Below are 17,477 nucleotides of genomic sequence, written 5' to 3'. Positions count from 1 at the left end.
ATCAGCTATCGGCACTGAATAAGCAGTGGGATGGTGTGATTCAGATTACATGTCTTGGCTGTCCGTCAGTAACCAGCTCACTCGCTACAGCTGTTCAAGGCGTGATGGGCAGGGAACTGTAGCTCCCTGATAAATACAGCTCTTTTTGTTGCACTGCTTGGGAAAACTCCGATTTCTTTAGCATGCTGGAGAAATGGGAATTTATGTAGCTCCTGTTCTGTGTTCGCAACTGGGTTTGGCACCTCAGATTTGCACGGTGTGTGGAAACAGCACAGCTGAAAAATGGGTGAATGTGAGGTAGTTGTCCATCCTTCTACTCAGGTGTTGCTGCTGCTGCCAGCAATAAAGCTGCCTGGTTATTAGCTACTCTGAGATTGTTTTCTCCTAACCTGTGGTCTATGCTAAACAACATTAACGCAGCACAGCCCCTGCAAGAGCGCTGAGCTCACAGAGAGATGCTCTCGGAGCGGGCAGTAGCAGGGGGAGCTGGGCTGCCATACCCCTCCTTCAGGTGTAACTTTACAAACGGTGGAGAAACTCCTAGAGAGAGACATCTCATCTTTGTCTGAATGGCCACACTTGCAAACTCATGTTTATTGCCTGTGGTTCAGCTAAAGGGCATCACACCCGGTCAGGTAAAGCATATGGTGTTTGTTAGTCCCTCTCTGTGTCCTTAGCCAAATGAGAAGGCAATGCTGATCTTTGCGTTAGTTTTCTCCACTCGATGTGTCATTGTTTTTCCTTAAAGCATGGTGTTCTCATTTGGCTGCTGTTGCTGAAAAATACTTCGGTCTGATGAAGCCCCATAGAAGATTGTGTGAGCATCCTCTATCCAGCTGGTCTGATAAGCAGTTTTCAATTAATTTTTACCACAAGATACTGCATATACAAGAAATTTACTTTGTCTCGAAGATGTTCTATAGGTTTAATAACAGTGGGGAAGTGCTGTTTGTCATGTAGAGAGAAGCAGGACTTGCAATGCTGCAAATTTTTTTAGCTACTTTCTTTATTTTCCTTCATGTGATCAGAAGACTGTAATTAGTTGTCACTCAGTTATTCCTGGAAACACAATGGAGGCACTCAGAAGCTGAAAGCAACATAAACAACAAAACAATTTGAAATCTGGCTGGCTGGAAAGAAGGCTAATATTACTTAGGGAAAGAAGATTTAAATTTAGCTGATGTTCCTCACGATAACGCAGTCACATTATATAGGAAAGGTGAGGGTGTTTGCACGTTTATTTTCTAAGTAAATTGTTAACGATGAGTGTGTGCATTAGGATGAAATTTGGTTTGGGGAGAGTTACTTTTTGGCCCTTGGCACCATGGGGCACCAGAGAAACCACTGGGCTTTGAGTCCAGGCAAGGGAGTCATTCTGTTTCTGCTGACACCGATGGCAGCACAAGCTGCCCTGCTAGCACACAGCAGTATTTTTATGCCAGAGTGTGGAGGTGGCACTGCACTTGGTTTTAATCTCACCACAACTACCACAGCACCGTAAAAACTGCTAAAGCTGCACAAATTCACTGCTTTACTTAGAGGGCAGGAAACAGTCACTTGCAAGTATTTCTTTTTGCCTTGAGTTGCTTGGCTTGGTTTTTGTGCATGTAAGGTTCCGTGCATTTGAGTTGCAAGAGCAAGGAAAGCCCAAGATCCTAATAGTTGAAGGGGTAAAGCAGTGTTGTCATGCCCCCTTTAAAGCAAGCCACCCAAAGTGCTCCCACAGCTGATTCCCACTTCGGTAGTCTGAACGCTTCCAACAAAAAAAGACTAACTGTCCTGATTGCCTCGGAGCCTTTGCTATATTTTCACCTATGAATAAAGGTTTTGCTTTTTCAGTTTTCTGTTTGTCAGAAGTGCAAATATGTTTTTCTTTTAGCTGTATATTTCTATTGGTTGTTTTTCTTTTTTAATTAAATTAGGTAGAACAGGTGGCATTATTAATCCAAGAATCGGTCAGTAAGCTAACACCAGTGCTGGTGGGCTAAATCACTTTAATGATTCCCCCAGCCATAAATATGTAAATGTAAAACACCTCTGGGTAAACACCCCAGTGTTATAGAATCTTTGTAGGACTATGGCCAAAAGAAAAGGGCAGTTAGTTAATTTGACCTAAGTTTCTAAATTTCCTCTCTTCTTTCCAGTAATTGAACGATTACCCCAGGGTTTGGAAGTTATCATTATTCTAACCTCTCTTTAAATGGACTTTTCTCAGATCAAAATTTTTTATGATTTCGAATTGATGCTAGTGTAGCTATGGGTATTGATACTGCATAGAATGTTTTTTTTCTACCAAGATGTCAGCTGTTTAATATATATGCTAATTATCTCGCAGGAATTTCAAAATTGGTAACTCAAAGGCTGTTTTCTTAGTTGTATAACTTACAAAACACATTACTGTCAGTGATTCCATGTTTTAAAAACAACCGAGGAAGATGTTTTAAGCTGCATTCCAGTTCTTTGAAACTGCATTCCTCTTCCAGGTCAGTTGCATCCACGTTACTTCAATTTCTCTTGTTATTCTTTAGAAGAGTAGTTAAAAAAAAAAAATAAATTCTCCACAATTTTCCATTTCACGAGTCTTAGAAAGTTCTTGCTATGGGAAAACATATGTCTTGCTTGACCTCTACTGCTGAAATGCTCACTACTAAAAAACCAAACCCAAACAGCTTCCGAAATCCTGTTTCTTAGTGCATTGTTCATTCTTGTGAAAGAAAAGGTGGAGTTATAAAGATACCTGTTGCTGTCAGCCAGTTGTTTTAAGTCATATTTGCCATTCAGACCGCAAAATCTAAAAGCAGTTAAATAATTTTTCTTACACTCATCCTTACACTAGTTGGAATTTGTAACAGAGAAATAACAATCAAGAAAATATTAAAAATGTATTTGCTTAAGGAACAGTTTCACTTTTTATTTAGACGAATATGGTATCAATAATTTAGTAAGATATTCTTAAATATTTTTTTCTTGTGTGTGAACATTTTTTTTCTTCTATTGTTGTTTTTCCTTTTTCTTTCCCTTTACCTCCTTTCCTCCCTCCTGTTCTATAGCAATCTCAGAGCAAACAGAAACTGTATTTTTCAGTTAAAGGGAGTTTGTAAACTTGCCCAGATGTGGTCACGAGCCTCATGCAGTTTTTATGTTTCTGTGTATAAAATATTTTTTTGGGGTGTATTTTTGTTGGGGGGGGGAAATTATTGGTAAACAGGAAATGAAAATGTTTTCACAGTTGTGAAATTTGAAGAGCAAAAGCATTTGAATATTTCACCATTCTTACAACACGAGGCTTCAAGTAATAATTGTGGTTACATTAAAAAAGCCCTTAACTATAGTAGCTACTCACAACATATTTTTGTAATTTTTTTATTTGACTTGAATAGATTTTTCTTCTATTTTTTTTTTTTTTACACAATTGCACAGTCTTAAGATTTGTGTTCTAGTATGGTGTAATTAAGAATGAAATCTTACTCCGATGATGAGGTACAAATAGTCAATATTATCAGAGTTTCCTCCTAGGGGAAAAATGCTACCATCCTTTGAAAAGAATTAATAGTTTGGGTTTGTGTTTGGGTTTTTTTTGTGTGTGTGTGTGCGCGCGCTTTGCCTTTTCAAATGATAAGCAACTTTTTAGCTGTTACTGAAAAAGTTGACTGATACAGATTGGTGTGATGGAAACTAAGCCTTGTCTGGGGCTGAGTAGCACAAGAGTCGCCCCCAGAAGTGCTCTGCCTGTGTATCACTTCCCCAGCACGCTGAGATCTGGGAAGCAGTTGGGGAAGTGTGTTTTGGATAAGTGGGAGTGCAATGACCAGTGGTGATTGCTGTCAGGGGGACATCGCTGACCTTTGGTTAGTCAGAGGTCACAAAATTTGGGATGTGTGATCTTCGGGTTCATTCATTAAAGGAGTGTGGCAAAAGAAGTTTAATAATGATTTGTCAAGTACTATTAATTGCTGCTAATTATATTTGCAGCTCTGTAGCTCCGGTTTCAAAGTTAATTTAGAAAGAAGGGAAAACCTACACTAATTATTTTACATGGTAATGGACAATGTCAAGGAATTTCAATTGCTGCTGATCCAATTCCTCTTGATTTGTTTTCCTGTTGAATGCTCACTGCCAGATTGCCAACAAGTCAGAAAGAAAAAAATCTGGGAAGGGAATGATAGCAGCATGGACTAAGTTTAAACAACAAATAAACAAACAAAAATCCCAGGATCTTCATAAGGGTTTTAGATAGTGAATGCACACTTAATTCACTGTTCAGTGGTTTTACAGAAGATGAATGTTTGTAATTATTTTGCAGAAGGTGACAAGAGAGGATAACTGGATTTCATATAGCACCGTCTTGCACTGTCCCTTCTTACTTACAAGGCTCAACAGGGACACAAGTCGCAGCATAGTGGAAATTGCGAGGATATTTACTGGTGTCTTCCCAAAGCTGAGAAAGGAGACATCAATAAAATCCAATTCTCACTTCACTTTTAACCAAATCTGAGATCGTTTGTGCTTGGGGCCGTCATTGTTTTTTTATTCCCTTCAGCTCCAAGAGCCTTAAAACTGTTATGCATCAGAGCACCTGTGTTCTAAATATAATGGTCTTAAAAATGTAATTGAGGGATTTTCACTTTTGTAGGCAAATCAGCAGGGTTGATATTGATCCATCTTTTTAGGGAGCCACAGTGCACCAGAAGGTGATACTGTAGAGGGCCCCGTAAACCCTCGGAGCCTTCTGTCTAATTTGGCAGAAAAACACAGAATGTCGGACAACAAAAGAATGATCCGATTCCATAAGAAATCTTCATCCCTCCCACCCCCTTTTCACAAGATTAAAAAAAAAAAAAAAAAAAAAAGACTTAATTTTTTCAGCTGCACACAATGATTTGGTGCTCACTCTTGCATTGAAACAGTTGCTGTCAGAACAGGCAGGAAACAGTTTTCTTTTAATTGCTGAAATCATTCGGAAGTGCTTCATGCACGGCTTCTATACAGCAGATGCTGTGCATTAATTGGCCTGTGTAGGGCTGACCCAGGGTTCCTTGCAGCGGGCCCAATTTTAGGCAGAGGGTTTAAATAGCTTATTTCTTATTTAGTATAACCTGGCGTACATTATGAGTGCGCTTGCACGTGGGGTATTTCATGGTCTGCAGTTTCTAATGTCATGTGGGTTTCAAAACCTGTGTTTCTCTGGTAATGTACTAGCAGCAGGTAAGCTCTAAATACCATCCATCAGGAGCTAATTTTTTATCCAGATACTCCAATGACTGATGAACCTGTCTTTTGTATGAATGTTCAGCACAGGAGAAAGCCATATGCCCCTGGCACTGGTTCCTATGCATTCTTTACAGTTTGTAGGGAGGAGATAAAGAAAAATCCAAACCCTTACATTTACATGTCTTTTGTTTAGCAGTTAGCGCTTTCTAAAATAGCTTTTTTTTTTCCTCTCTTTTTTTTTAAATTTTTTTTTTTTTTAACAGTGAAAGGAGATTTAGGTCTTTTAAAACAATCTGACTACCACTACTCATTTTCTTTATCAGGAATATTACTGCACACCCTTAATAGGGAACCTTGTTTTGCTACTCCCCGTCTGTTCAAAACAGACCTTAGCCCATTAGAAGGTCCTCCCTTGTGTGGGAAGACCACAGCTGTTACTGTAAATCTCATCCAGTAACTGTATCACCCCCATTTTGTGGCTCTGAAGGATGAAATTGAGAAATGGAATACTGTGCAGTCATCCTTTACATCTCCAATTTTAGGCCTTTGCACATCATTTTCATGCTTTTATTCCAAATCAAACAACATTAGTGAGCAACACCACCCTGTGCTAAGTGCCTAGCGTCTAAGGCAGCACCTATGATCTTTTGTTTTTGGAGTATTTAGGATTTGGAGGGAAATGGAGGTTTTGTTGTTTGTGGATTTTTTTAATGTTACTTTTTTTAATTCCCTTTTTTCCCCCCTCTCTTCCCCCCTCACCAGATCTTTCCCAATCCCCAGAATTTCTGGGAAGCAGAAATCCAGATGGTAGCGAGGAGCCTAAGATGGAGGACAGTCTGTTATGCCTCCACAGAGGAAGTGAGAGCTCAGCACAGTTAACAAACACAACTTTAAAGAGGTTTCTGTTTCTTTAAATCCTTCCGAATAAAGTGGATCTAACTTCTTATGAAGGATATTGGGGGCTTTAATCAGAAATAAGAAGTGGTTTAAATCATTAGCACAACAAAGCAAACTATAAGCTTGAAGATAAAAGTCTCAGGGGAAAGAGTCCTCTGAAAATAAATGGGACTTGATAGATTTCCATATCATTTATAACTTCCCTTAATTACACTTGGAAGACTTGCCAGTAAAACTGGAAAATTGGCAGCCTATATCCATTATAGTAATTTTGCCGACCATGGCAAGCAGCTGGCTTTACTGGATTTTATTTCCCATCACTCACAATTAATCATCAGCTGGAGATGTCTGAAACTCCTCAAAACGTAGCAATACTGTGTGACATTCAGGCCTCCTTAAAATGCTGAAATCTGCTGAGTAAATGGGCCGAGTTCCCCTTCCAGCGAACTCATTTTGGTGCAAGGCAGGCTGCCGGTTAATGAGTGCCACTTCGATAATCGGATGCGAATGTGAACCCTGACCTCATGTCAAAGGAGAGGACGCAGCAAGCTGGATAAAAGATAGGGGATTCAGATCTGCAAACTTTACACCAATTAGACAGAGAGCGGGGAAATACATCAGTGCCGATTGGGTTTATCAGAAAGACTTGTGGGGCTTGTGACCATTTTGTAAGCCTAACATTGAAGACGTCCTGTCACAATCGTTAAGGCTTTATCAGATGATGCACAAAAGTCTGAGGAAAGTGTACCATATTCACAAAGATCCCATGGCAGCCATGCCCTCGGGTGCGCGCTGTCTTTTTGTGTTTCTGAGTTTTAAAGAGACCTATCTGGAAGCGCAGTTAGGCTTTGTGTTCCTCCTGTAGCTGCAATGAAAACGGCGCGGGGTTGCTGCTTCTCGAACTCTACTTCCACCCCGTGTCGCGAGCTGCTTGGAATGGAAATGACTAGAGACAGTTCCCTGTCCTGTGTGTAACCTTTCAGCCAGCGGAGAAAACAACCACTGCGCAGTCCCCGGTTAGTCACACAGTGCTGTTGACCGTTCCCAAATTCACATCGGAACTCTTAGCAACATCGAGATGTTCAGTGCCCTCCTCTTCAGTGATTATTTTCTCCCTTCTTTTTTTCTTCTTTCTTTCTTTCTTTTTTTTTTTTTTTTAAATCTTTCTCCTTTCCAGTCTGCGGAGAACAAAACTGGAGACCTGCTTCAAACTGTGCCATGCAGAAATAAACTACCAAAATACAGACTGCGGGTCTAACAGTTAATCACTCATTTATTTTGATATTCCAAGCAATGTAAAGGTAGCATACATGTCTGTAGCATAACTCTGTGAGAAAGATATCTTAGTTTTGTTTCTTTTTTTATTTATTTAAAAGGAGCCCTTTTATTTTACTTGGTTCCAGTCAAAAAGAAGCCCTTTTATTTTACTTGGTTCCAATCAATCAGATTTTTTGTTTGATTTTATTTGCCTGTTTTGACAGATCGGGGTCATCACTGAGACCTCTCTAAATTGAAATGTAAAGATGGTGGTAAACCATCCACTGAAAGAAAGAAATTATACGATGAAAATGCAAGGTTAAGAATGGTCCAGATAAATCCTTAAATAAGTTAGAAAGCAAGGACTTGTACACATCACTGCAGTTTTCATTTGCCAGCTAAATAACAGGCAAAAGGATATGTGTAATTATGGAATGAAAGAAATTGGACAATGCCCAAAAGACTGAAAAAGAGAAAAGAGAGATACAAGTGCCTAATTTTAGGATTTGTCGCTTTGCAACACAATGAGTGGAGCTGTAAAGGTTTAACATAAGAACAGTAATTAAACTTCTGTGCTTAAGCGACACTTTCACCAAGGTAATTTTCAACAAATTGCACATCATCATAAGTACTGACACAGCATTTTCACACATGGTACCTGCTGAAAGTGCCTCCTTCCTCACAAATTAGTAAGACTAGATGTTAGCTGGACACTTTGTCTATGTATTTCATGGGTTGGGAGGGTTATGTCCTTCCCGGACACCTCTTCCTTTGTCATTAATCCAGCAGGTGTTACATAAAACACAAAGACTTATTTTTGATAAAGGGGAGAAACAGAGGAGAAATTCAGATTCATGGACGTTTCCATCCCACAACTACTAATAGTTGCTGGCATTTGAGCACTGTACTTCAGGTCTGCAGAGGCAATTCTGCACTTTTCCAGTGGATGTATTTCCAGAACTCTGTTTAGATAATTCCTAACTGCTTAATTTGCATTCCATCCAACTGATGAAGCCATGTTGCAGTTGAATTGCGCTGTGGCTCAAGAGAAGAGTTTCTTGTGCCCTTGAAATTAGGCCACCTGGTTCAGATCTGCACTCCTTAGCCTGTCAGTCTTCAGCAATCTTTAGTGGCCCATGTTCTTAGTGTTCTGATAGCTGAGTTTAACCTAAGGTTGGGAAATCTGTTTCTGAAATACACTATAAAAAATCCTCTCCAGCAATCATTCTTGCCCTTTTTTTTGGTTTTTTGTGTGGTTTGTTTTGTTATAAATAGAAGCAGATATTCATAGCTTACTCTTAACCTCAGAAACGTCTGGGAAGTTCAGAGCAGATGGAGGGAAAAGTGAGTGGTGAGACAGGGAGAAGAAGAAAACAAGCAGGGAAGGAAAGAGAGCTGCTGGGACAAGGCTACAGGCAGAGAGCAGGTGTGGAAGGAAGGAGACAAAAGATGGGGAAAGGGAATAGAGGGGAAAAAACTGGGGACAAAGAGCAAGTTTTGGATACTATTCACTGAATTTGACACTGCTAATGACTTAAATGCTTGCCTGAAGCTCAGGGTGCAATTTCTGCAGGTGAGGTGTTGGGTGTTGGTTATTCTCTGTATCCGCTTAGTGCACCGTGTTCCCATAGCCAATGCTTCCCTTATTATACCCCAAAAGCCCGTCGTATTGCTGTTGGCAGTCTGTTGGAGAGAGGGGGTTTGAGCACCTTTTAACATAATGGCTTTTCTTCTGTTTTGCTCAGAATCCATAGGTAGACATCAACGTTTTTCAGTCATTGCTGGTGCATGCTTTAGAAGAAAAGCTTTATTTAAATTTTCAGAGTGTACCTCATGCAATGTGCGTTTGATCTCTGGCTTCACATCTGTCTGTTAGACAATATATTCCTCCAAAGTGCTATGCAGTTGTTCTTAAATATGCATTATTCATTTTACATATATTTAGAGAAATACATCTATGTGTGTATCTGTATGTATAGAAACAAACACATTTTGAAGGGGCTGGCCCATGTAACAAACACATAAACCAGATCTCTGCAGGTCACAAATTATTCTCTTTAATGAAACTTTGACATCGGAGTGAAAGCATCCCAAATTTGCTGGGATAATGAGTGAACGGCAGAATACATCTGCAAAATAACCTGATGAAAAGACTTGCAGTAGGCACTCAAAGCCAGGTATCCCAAAGGGGGTGGACCTGCACGAGTCCTAAATACTGGCACCTAGGGCCTGGCACCCTTCCCTTTCCAGCGCATATTGTCTCGGAGGGATGGCTGGCTGATGGCTGGGTTACGCGAGGGATGAATTCTGAATCCTGTGGGTGTTGTACAGGCAGCCCCCCAGCCGCTGTAAAGCCTTGAGTGGCCGTTTCCACTGCGCAACGTGGTCCAAGGCGTTGGAGGGAGAGTCTGACTGGGAGGCAGAGGGAGCCCAGCAGAGCAGCCCAGTGAGTTACTGGTGACCTTGAGCTTGCGCATGCCTGTTAGCAGAGTGCAAACAAGCAGAAAGAGGAAACTTGAACGTTTCCTTTTTAAGAGCTGTCAGCTGCAGTGAAAATTATGGTTTTGCCCCCGCGATGCCTCCCCTGTGGATGGGAGGTGGTGGTTCCTCGCGGGCGTGCTCCCTTCCCTCAGATGGAAGCCATCAGCCACCATCCCGGTGCTGCCATGTGCAGCGGTGTGACTTTCTGCTCCATGTTAGCCTGATGGGTATGGCTGGAGCTTCCAGCCTGTCCTCCCCTGGATACGTGCCAAGAAACTTTTGGCTTCTGGATTAGGATTAGTATCCATGGGATCTGTGCCAGGGAAGCAAAGCAAAGGCTCCCCGGCCAAAACGGCACAAATTAAATTTTGCTCTGGATTTAATAGATGTTGAACTGTGGTGGATGTGAAATGTGAACTGTGGAAGTTGGAGCTGAATGGATGGGATGGGGGAAGAGCCTTTCAGGCTTGTCTGGGGTGACTGTTTTAAGCAGGCAGTTCCTTTCCTCCTATTTTGCTGCCAGTTTTGTCGAAAGCAACTGTGATTTGCGGTTGTGGCTTGTATTGTGGTTGTGTAGCTGGCTGATACGACTTGTGCATTGACAGTCTTTATAGCATTTAATGAAATAATCCGTTTATTTTCCAGAAGACTCATACACACTTAGAGCATTTCAAATCCTCTATCCTCATTTCGTACTGCTTGAATTTTACCAGGTTTCAGAAGGTCAAGAGATTTGTGTAATTGAAGCAATGAAAATGCAGAACAGTATGACTGCTGCTAAAACAGGCAAGGTAAGCTACCTTGGGTCACTTAAAACCATATGCAACTTGTCAAATAGGATAGAGTTTAAAAAGGAAAAAGGGAGGATTCTGGTTGTTAAGGAATTAATTCTGATTGTTTTAAGTCTTTCAAAGTGAGGTGTCTTTAATTTTTAACATTTGCATCTGCTGTGAATGCTGTTAAGTAGTTCCGAGCCTTAGATAGCACAGCAGGAAATAGTTTTACTGGCTTCAGAAATTCATATAACTCTTTTTCTCCTAAATAATTTGTTTTCTGAGATGTTACAATGCCAAGCTGAATTGAAAGGTGTTGCACATTGTTTCTCCAAATGCCATCTTTCCAGAGAGCAACTGAAGAAGAAAGATCTCTTTGCCAATTAATTCATTAAGGGCAAATAATTTGACATTAAAAACCCGCTCAGAACAAGGCATAGAAAGTGTCTTTGTGGGAAGATAAAAAGCAATTTTTAAATTATTGTGGCTGTTACACATACATATATTTATACACATTTTATATTACACATTTTATGTTTTGTATTGCATAGATCTGCGAATGTGTTGAGCTTTGCAAGGCTGTGCATTGTGGTCCCTTGCTTCTGAGGGATCACTGTTGCAGTCCCCGAGCTGGGACTCTGCTGCAGTGCAGGATGTACCAGAACCTATGCTCTGGCTGGGGAACTGGTTAAGCTTATATGGCAAGGGTATGCCTTAACTCCATCTGGGCTGGGGACTGTCAGCCCCCAAGTCATGACCTCAGTGAATCTCTGTGCCAGATTATAATTCACAGCCTGAAACCATCACCTAGACGTGGCCCCTGATCCATTCTTTTCAAAGGGAGAGCAGAGTCTGGATCTGGATGATGTATTCCTGTTCTCATGTCTTCTAGCCTGTCTTAGCCCTTCTCTGCCTGGGGACAAGCCCCGCTGCTCGCCCTGATGCACTGCCATTTTGCTATTAAAAATAACAAAACAAACCCCAATGCAGGATCCCTTAGCCCAGAGGGAGGCAGCAAGGAGCCTGACTCTCCAGCAGGGACGATGTCAGCCACTGGCAAGATTTGCTGAGATCTCAAGATGGGTCTTGATGCCAAGGACTGTTTGTGTGTTTACAAGAAAGGCTTATTTGGCACTGCACTAAAATCGTCACTGAGGCTGGGACCCAGGGCTTGCCTCTTCCAGTGCATCTAGTGCAAAACTGGGTCTCGAGGGAAAAAAAATTGCAGAGAGAGGAAGAACGTACCTTCTCCTGTTGCTCTAACATTGCCACTTTATTATTTTGTTTCATGCATTAATTCCTCTGTAATTCATTTTCTCATTTGATTAATTTTTCCCAGCATTTAGTTTTTCATCTTCGCGTCTTTTGTTTAACCACTTATTGCTGCTCTTTGCATCTGCTGTTTTTAACTAGTATTTGTAATCAAAGTGCCGTTCCTTCTCCCACCCACCCCCTTTTATTTTTTTACTTTAACCTTCCTTTTCCCACCAAGGTGTGCTGCAACCCATGGGCCTGTTCCATAAAATCCTGCTTGTACTTCTCCTGATAATAAATATCTCCCACTCGCTCTGTACAGATGCCATGTAAACCCCACGTTTGCTTGATTAATCCTTCAAAGTGGGATGTGAATGGTGCACGGGCCATTCAGTGGGCCTGATGTGCACCTTGCAGTGTCCCTTTGGCGTCTCGTTTTAATATTAAGCAAATTATTTGGTTCTTTAGGATTTTAAGGACTTGAAAAAGCAAAGAAGTTTTGGGCTGTGTAGAAAGGAGGCTGCTAAAGAGAATTCACTCTGTTCTGCAGTGCAAAGTCATGGCTCTGAGTGCTAAAATAACTTGGCCCCTCCACAGGAATGGGATGTTTGGCACGGGCTGTTCGTCCACGTTTTGATGCTTTGAAACTCAGATCGTTTGTCTTCAGCTGGAAGATGTTCCCGTTTCCATCCCGGCTGAATTCCTTTTTTGCATCAAACCCCATCTTCCTGTTTTTGTAATTGTGAAAAAAGTGGCTTTTTTTTATCTACTTTGAGTTTACCGCAGCTGCAGGTGGTTAAAAACCGAGGGAAGGGTGGGGAGGAACTGGTGTGCCTCCCATCTGCGGCAGGGCAGCTGCGCCTGGGTCAGAATGGGAGCTGGCCCCGCTGCGGTTCAGGAATCACTAGGGAGTTTGAAACACTAGTCAGCTACAATGTTTGCTGAACCTTGCCTTTGTAGAAAAAAAGGTATTTTTCACACTGCTTTCACCTCTTGAAAGATTGACACTTGGGAATCGGGTAGGCTGCCTAGGTATTGATTTAGAAATAAAGCCCTTTTTTGTACGTCTGTTGGTGTCTTTGCCCAGGTACAGCGTTCAGCTTCGTTTCTTGAGCAATGCCGTGAACATGCCTGTGCTACAGAACCAGATCCGCTTATAGCTCACGTGGCTTTGGACTGTCAAACTTGCATGTGGGCAGTCATGTAGCTGTAGTAGCCCGGCATTTCAGGTGTGCTGCAGGTTTCCTTTAGGAGCCCAAAGTAACGTTTGATGACTAAACTGAGCTAACTGCTGAACCAGGTTTTGAGCAAGGATTTGGGCATGTCGGCATGAGCTCTGAATTAATATTGCAAGCAAACTGTACTATACACCTTCAAGTATTTTCTGCAGCTCCATGTGCTGAAAGGGTATTCAGACATGTTACAGCCTTTTATAGAGGAAATGAGGGCGCTACTACAAAATGTTTGTGTTTTAAAATTCAGGAATCTGCACGTGAGTATATAATTCATCTACAGATGTAGCTGCATTTATTTGACAGTGGCAGCCCTTTTCCAAATTCAGTTTTGTTAAAGAATCCCAACTCAGATTTGAATCAGTGTGTCTCAGCTGTCTGGGGACTGAGGGAAACCCACTTCATGGCTGCAGTCCTAAAATTCAGTTATACTTAAATCTGTAATGCGAGAAGTACTGAAATATTTCATTGAAACATCCAAATGTGAGTGTTCAAAGAGTCAGGCTGTCCTCTAGAAGATTTGAAACTTCAGTGGTAAATGAACAGCAGTGCAAACATGTGGAAGAAAGGTGCTTTTTAAAAGTGCCATCTCCATCTGATGTTCAGGTCTTCAAGCACCTAAGTCATAAGAAAACCAGCTAGTGGTAGGTACCTAAACGTGTTGATGGAGTTGGACGTGATTTGGTCAAGCACTGGAGCAGCGCTAGAGCCTCCATTCTCAGAGATACTCAAAACTCAGCTAGCTAGAGTCTGAATGCTGGAGGTCGGGCTGTCAGCCTCTCGAGGCCCTTCCAACAGAGATGCATCTGTGATCCCTGTGGACCACCACATAATGTTGCATAGTGGCCATTTACCCTGTGTGTGTAGACGTGACACTCTACATAGGCAATGTCAATCGAACCATTTACTTAACTATGCTATTGAGGAAGGTTTGAAATTATTTCTGCTTTTGGACCGTAGGTGAAAGCTGTGCACTGCAAAGCTGGTGATACTGTTGGAGAAGGAGATCTGCTGGTGGAACTGGAATGAAAGGTTGCCTCTGCACCACTGATTTAGCTAAGCCTTTATTATTTTCATCTGTAAAGTAAGATTAAGGCAATTCAACACAGAAAATGGACAGTCCTCTGCATAAGATTTTATACAGGCATATTTATTATATCTGGTTAAGACAGCAAACACAGATGTTAAACCTTGGCAACAGATCCCAGATTTTTACTTCCAGAAATACTTGTACATAACCTTTGTAATTCTTTGATTTTTAAGGATCAAATAAAATCAATAAAATACCATTTCTGCTTTTAAACAGGAAAAGCCTCTTTTTTAAAAAAAGAAATCGCAACAAAAGCCCAAATCCACTTTGTCTTCGCGGTAGTATCACTGGTTTGAGGCCCCAGCCAAACCGTACAGAATGGTTGGTAAGGGTGAAAAATTAACCACTGAGTGAACTGAGCAGTTTCTCTGCACTCAGTGTAAGCACTGAGCAAATACTGCCAATGGCTTAAATTCTGATCAGATTTATTGTAATATTTTGAAGTCTTTGTACAGACTAGATTTACATTACAGGTTAGATGTTGTATTTTTCTAGTGCAGATTTTCCCCCACGTATCTTCATTTACAGTTGTAAGGGAATGTTCTTCTTCTGTTCAAATTCCATACTCAAATTTCCCCCCTTTATCTTTTCTATTGATTACTAGATACAAGTCTTTATGGAAGGAGCTGGCGCTGTCCTCGAATCCCTTTAGCAGCCCCAAGGTATTGCTAGAGGCACTTGCTGTCCCTCGGGCCAGATCTGCTCCTGAACTCTTAGAGGAAAGGGAGACCAAGTGCTGATCTTCTGTTGTGCAGAAGCTCTTACTAAAGACTCTGAAGAACTACGGCTGTTCATAATACAAGACTATATCCTGCTGGAAAAGCTGCATTTCCAGTATGGGAAACCAGAGAGGGCCTGGAGAGAAGGAAGATTTAAGAGACTTGAACAGAAGTGAGAGGGCTGGTGACTTGGTCAGAACAGTAAGAAGATGTATTTCTTTTCTTTTTTTTTTTTTTTTTTTTTTTTTTCCTTCTCACTCAGGAACTCCATGCCACAGGATTGTGTACATAGCAGAAGTTTACTGGGTTTAGAATATTAGCGTGTGGTTAAAAGAGGCTTTTTCTTCCATTAATTGATCTAGCTTGGTAAGTCGGCTGCCTGGACGCAGTGATGCCTCTGCAGCTCCTACGCACTGTGAGCATCATCTCTGCCCCTGTGCTCTTGCCTTGGTCTCCGCTGCTGCCCACTGCTGGGCCAGGACACGGGGCTACTCCTGCCTTTGGTCTCACCTCCCACAGCTGGTTTTTTACATACCATTCCTGCTGTGCCTTGACCGCTGCCCCAGACAGGAGGGGGCCTGCTCTCATTTTCTTGCCTAGGGTGTGCAGTCATGCTACTTCCCAGAAAAATAAACCCTCTGGCCAGAGGCGCCTGGACCCTTTACTGGAAGGTGAAGGTTGAAAACAGCCTGTGACAGGGCTGGTGACTCATGTTCAACCAGAACAAAGCTTCACCGTTCTGCTTGAGACTGATGGTTAAAGAGGCATTTTTCGTGTTACTGAGATGCTGCCAACTGCATCGTGTGGCCAAGGGGGAATAATGTAATACAGGGATCTGCTTTGTTAATTAGTTTACAAAACCCATCAAGATGAGTCAGGAGAATGTTAGGGTAGTACCTGCCCTCCAGGAAAAGTAATGCTTTTGCAGCTGGAGAAACTGAGGCAGGCACCCTGCAGATCTTCCTATAAATTTCCTTAATCCCATTTTGTCCCTTCCAAAAGGAGCACAGTTCAGCTTCTGCAGGTTGCCCTAAACAAAAAACAAGTACTGTAAAGAGCCACAAGCATTCTACTTAAAAACTACTTCATGTGCTTACTGCAGCAACACAAGCTTTTTGTCTGTTCTTCTAAATGAGATTCAGCAGTGCTTACTACTGATAAAGTTTAGGCTGATTCCTTACCCTGGATGCTTGGGCTGATTCCCTACCCCGGGTCTCCTCTGGCCATCACAGGGCTTCTGGCAGCGGAGCAGAAGTACAGTATTGTTCTTAGTGGTAGCCCTAGTACAGTTAATTGTACTTTGTGGCTCACTGCTTGGCATACATTTCCTGCTTGCATCCCTTTGGCAATTTTGTATACTGTACAATCATCTATATATACCAAACACTGCAGATGAAGAAAAAATATAAGGCACAGGAGCATAACAACGAAAGCCACAATTTTCCCAGATTGTACAGAAACCAGCACAGTTGGTTGGGTCAGGGGAACAATAGTCTTCTTTCCATCTTTTTTTCCCCTCCAGTTTAAATGTTGCAATACTCACAACAGAGATCCTTTGGATATTTTTTATAATGTATATAAAATCTCCATCCCCCCCCCCCCCCCCCCCCCCCGAAATCCAGTTTGCATATGGTTGCAAGTTCTGCATTAAAGTGCTTGACAAAAAGACAAAAAGTCGCCTTGATAGTAAGTGTTCGCAACAGCTGCATCCGCTGTAGCGTGGTGGGCAGCTGAAATCACATTTACTTTTCCTGGTCCCCAACACCACCCCCAACCCAACACCCCACCAACTCCTACAGGCACTCAGTGAACTGAAGTGGTACCTAAAGTGCTTAGAATGCTATATTAAAAATACAGTTTTGAATGTAAATTCCCTTATACTCTTTTAATATTTCTTCACAGTACCTTATAAAACTAAACATGTTTTAAAAATGCTCCTTTCCAGTTCAGAAAAACATTTCAATACAGAGTAAGAATAGTCTTTAAATTTTCTCTGTTTCTCCAGCAATTTCATATTTGTCTCGAAGCGCACAGTATCTATATGGTCACCTCTCCCTGCTTACATTCAGTAACCTACTAAACACCATTACAAGTCAGTATTACACACGAGTTGTGCTTTACTTTGTTTGCAGACATGATTTTTCTTTAATCACTTTCAGCTATTAGTGCAATAGCGTCATCATTATTCCACCCACCTTGGAGAACTACACAAGAAAATTTGTCAATTGATGGAAAAAAAAAATAAAATTAGTCTCTTCCACTGCCTGTCACTGACCTCAGTCACACAGTGAGGTGAAGGCGGGGATTGAGAAAACAATTAGACCCCAAAACTGATGTGCACAGATACAGTTATTTTATGCCTCATGCAAACCCAGTTACTCGCAGCAGGTTAGCGGGGGTGGGGAGGGTGCTGACTAGCCGGGGGGCAGTCCCCATCTCTGAGCCTACAAGACTTCAACACTAGCGCCAAGGCTCCTGGGTTGGGAAGGTTACAAGAGATCCTGCATTTTAATAAAAAGGTATTACAGCTTTCCTGGAAAGGTTACCGATCAACACATGCTTA

At 41.7% G+C, this 17,477-nt stretch overlaps 2 protein-coding genes across 2 annotated transcripts in view; one reads left to right on the top strand and one right to left on the bottom strand.

Annotated features, from left to right (window-relative positions):
* Nucleotides 1-14,408, top strand: part of PCCA (propionyl-CoA carboxylase subunit alpha) — a 292,537-nt gene extending 278,129 nt beyond the window's left edge. Inside the window, exons 23-24 of the mRNA XM_055802742.1 lie at nt 10,560-10,637; nt 14,066-14,408. Coding sequence (XP_055658717.1) covers nt 10,560-10,637; nt 14,066-14,134 — 147 coding nt within the window. The 3' untranslated portion in view covers nt 14,135-14,408. The remainder of the gene's footprint in view (nt 1-10,559; nt 10,638-14,065) is intronic.
* Nucleotides 14,235-17,477, bottom strand: part of GGACT (gamma-glutamylamine cyclotransferase) — a 31,974-nt gene continuing 28,731 nt past the window's right edge. The window contains exon 3 of the mRNA XM_055802743.1: nt 14,235-17,415. The gene's annotated coding sequence lies outside the window, so the exon portion shown is untranslated. The remainder of the gene's footprint in view (nt 17,416-17,477) is intronic.

Source organism: Falco peregrinus, chromosome 4 (genome assembly GCF_023634155.1).
Source record: "Falco peregrinus isolate bFalPer1 chromosome 4, bFalPer1.pri, whole genome shotgun sequence".
Classification (NCBI taxonomy): domain Eukaryota; kingdom Metazoa; phylum Chordata; class Aves; order Falconiformes; family Falconidae; genus Falco; species Falco peregrinus.
Note: the sequence above shows the minus strand (reverse complement) of the source record. Positions and strands in the feature narration are given on the sequence as shown.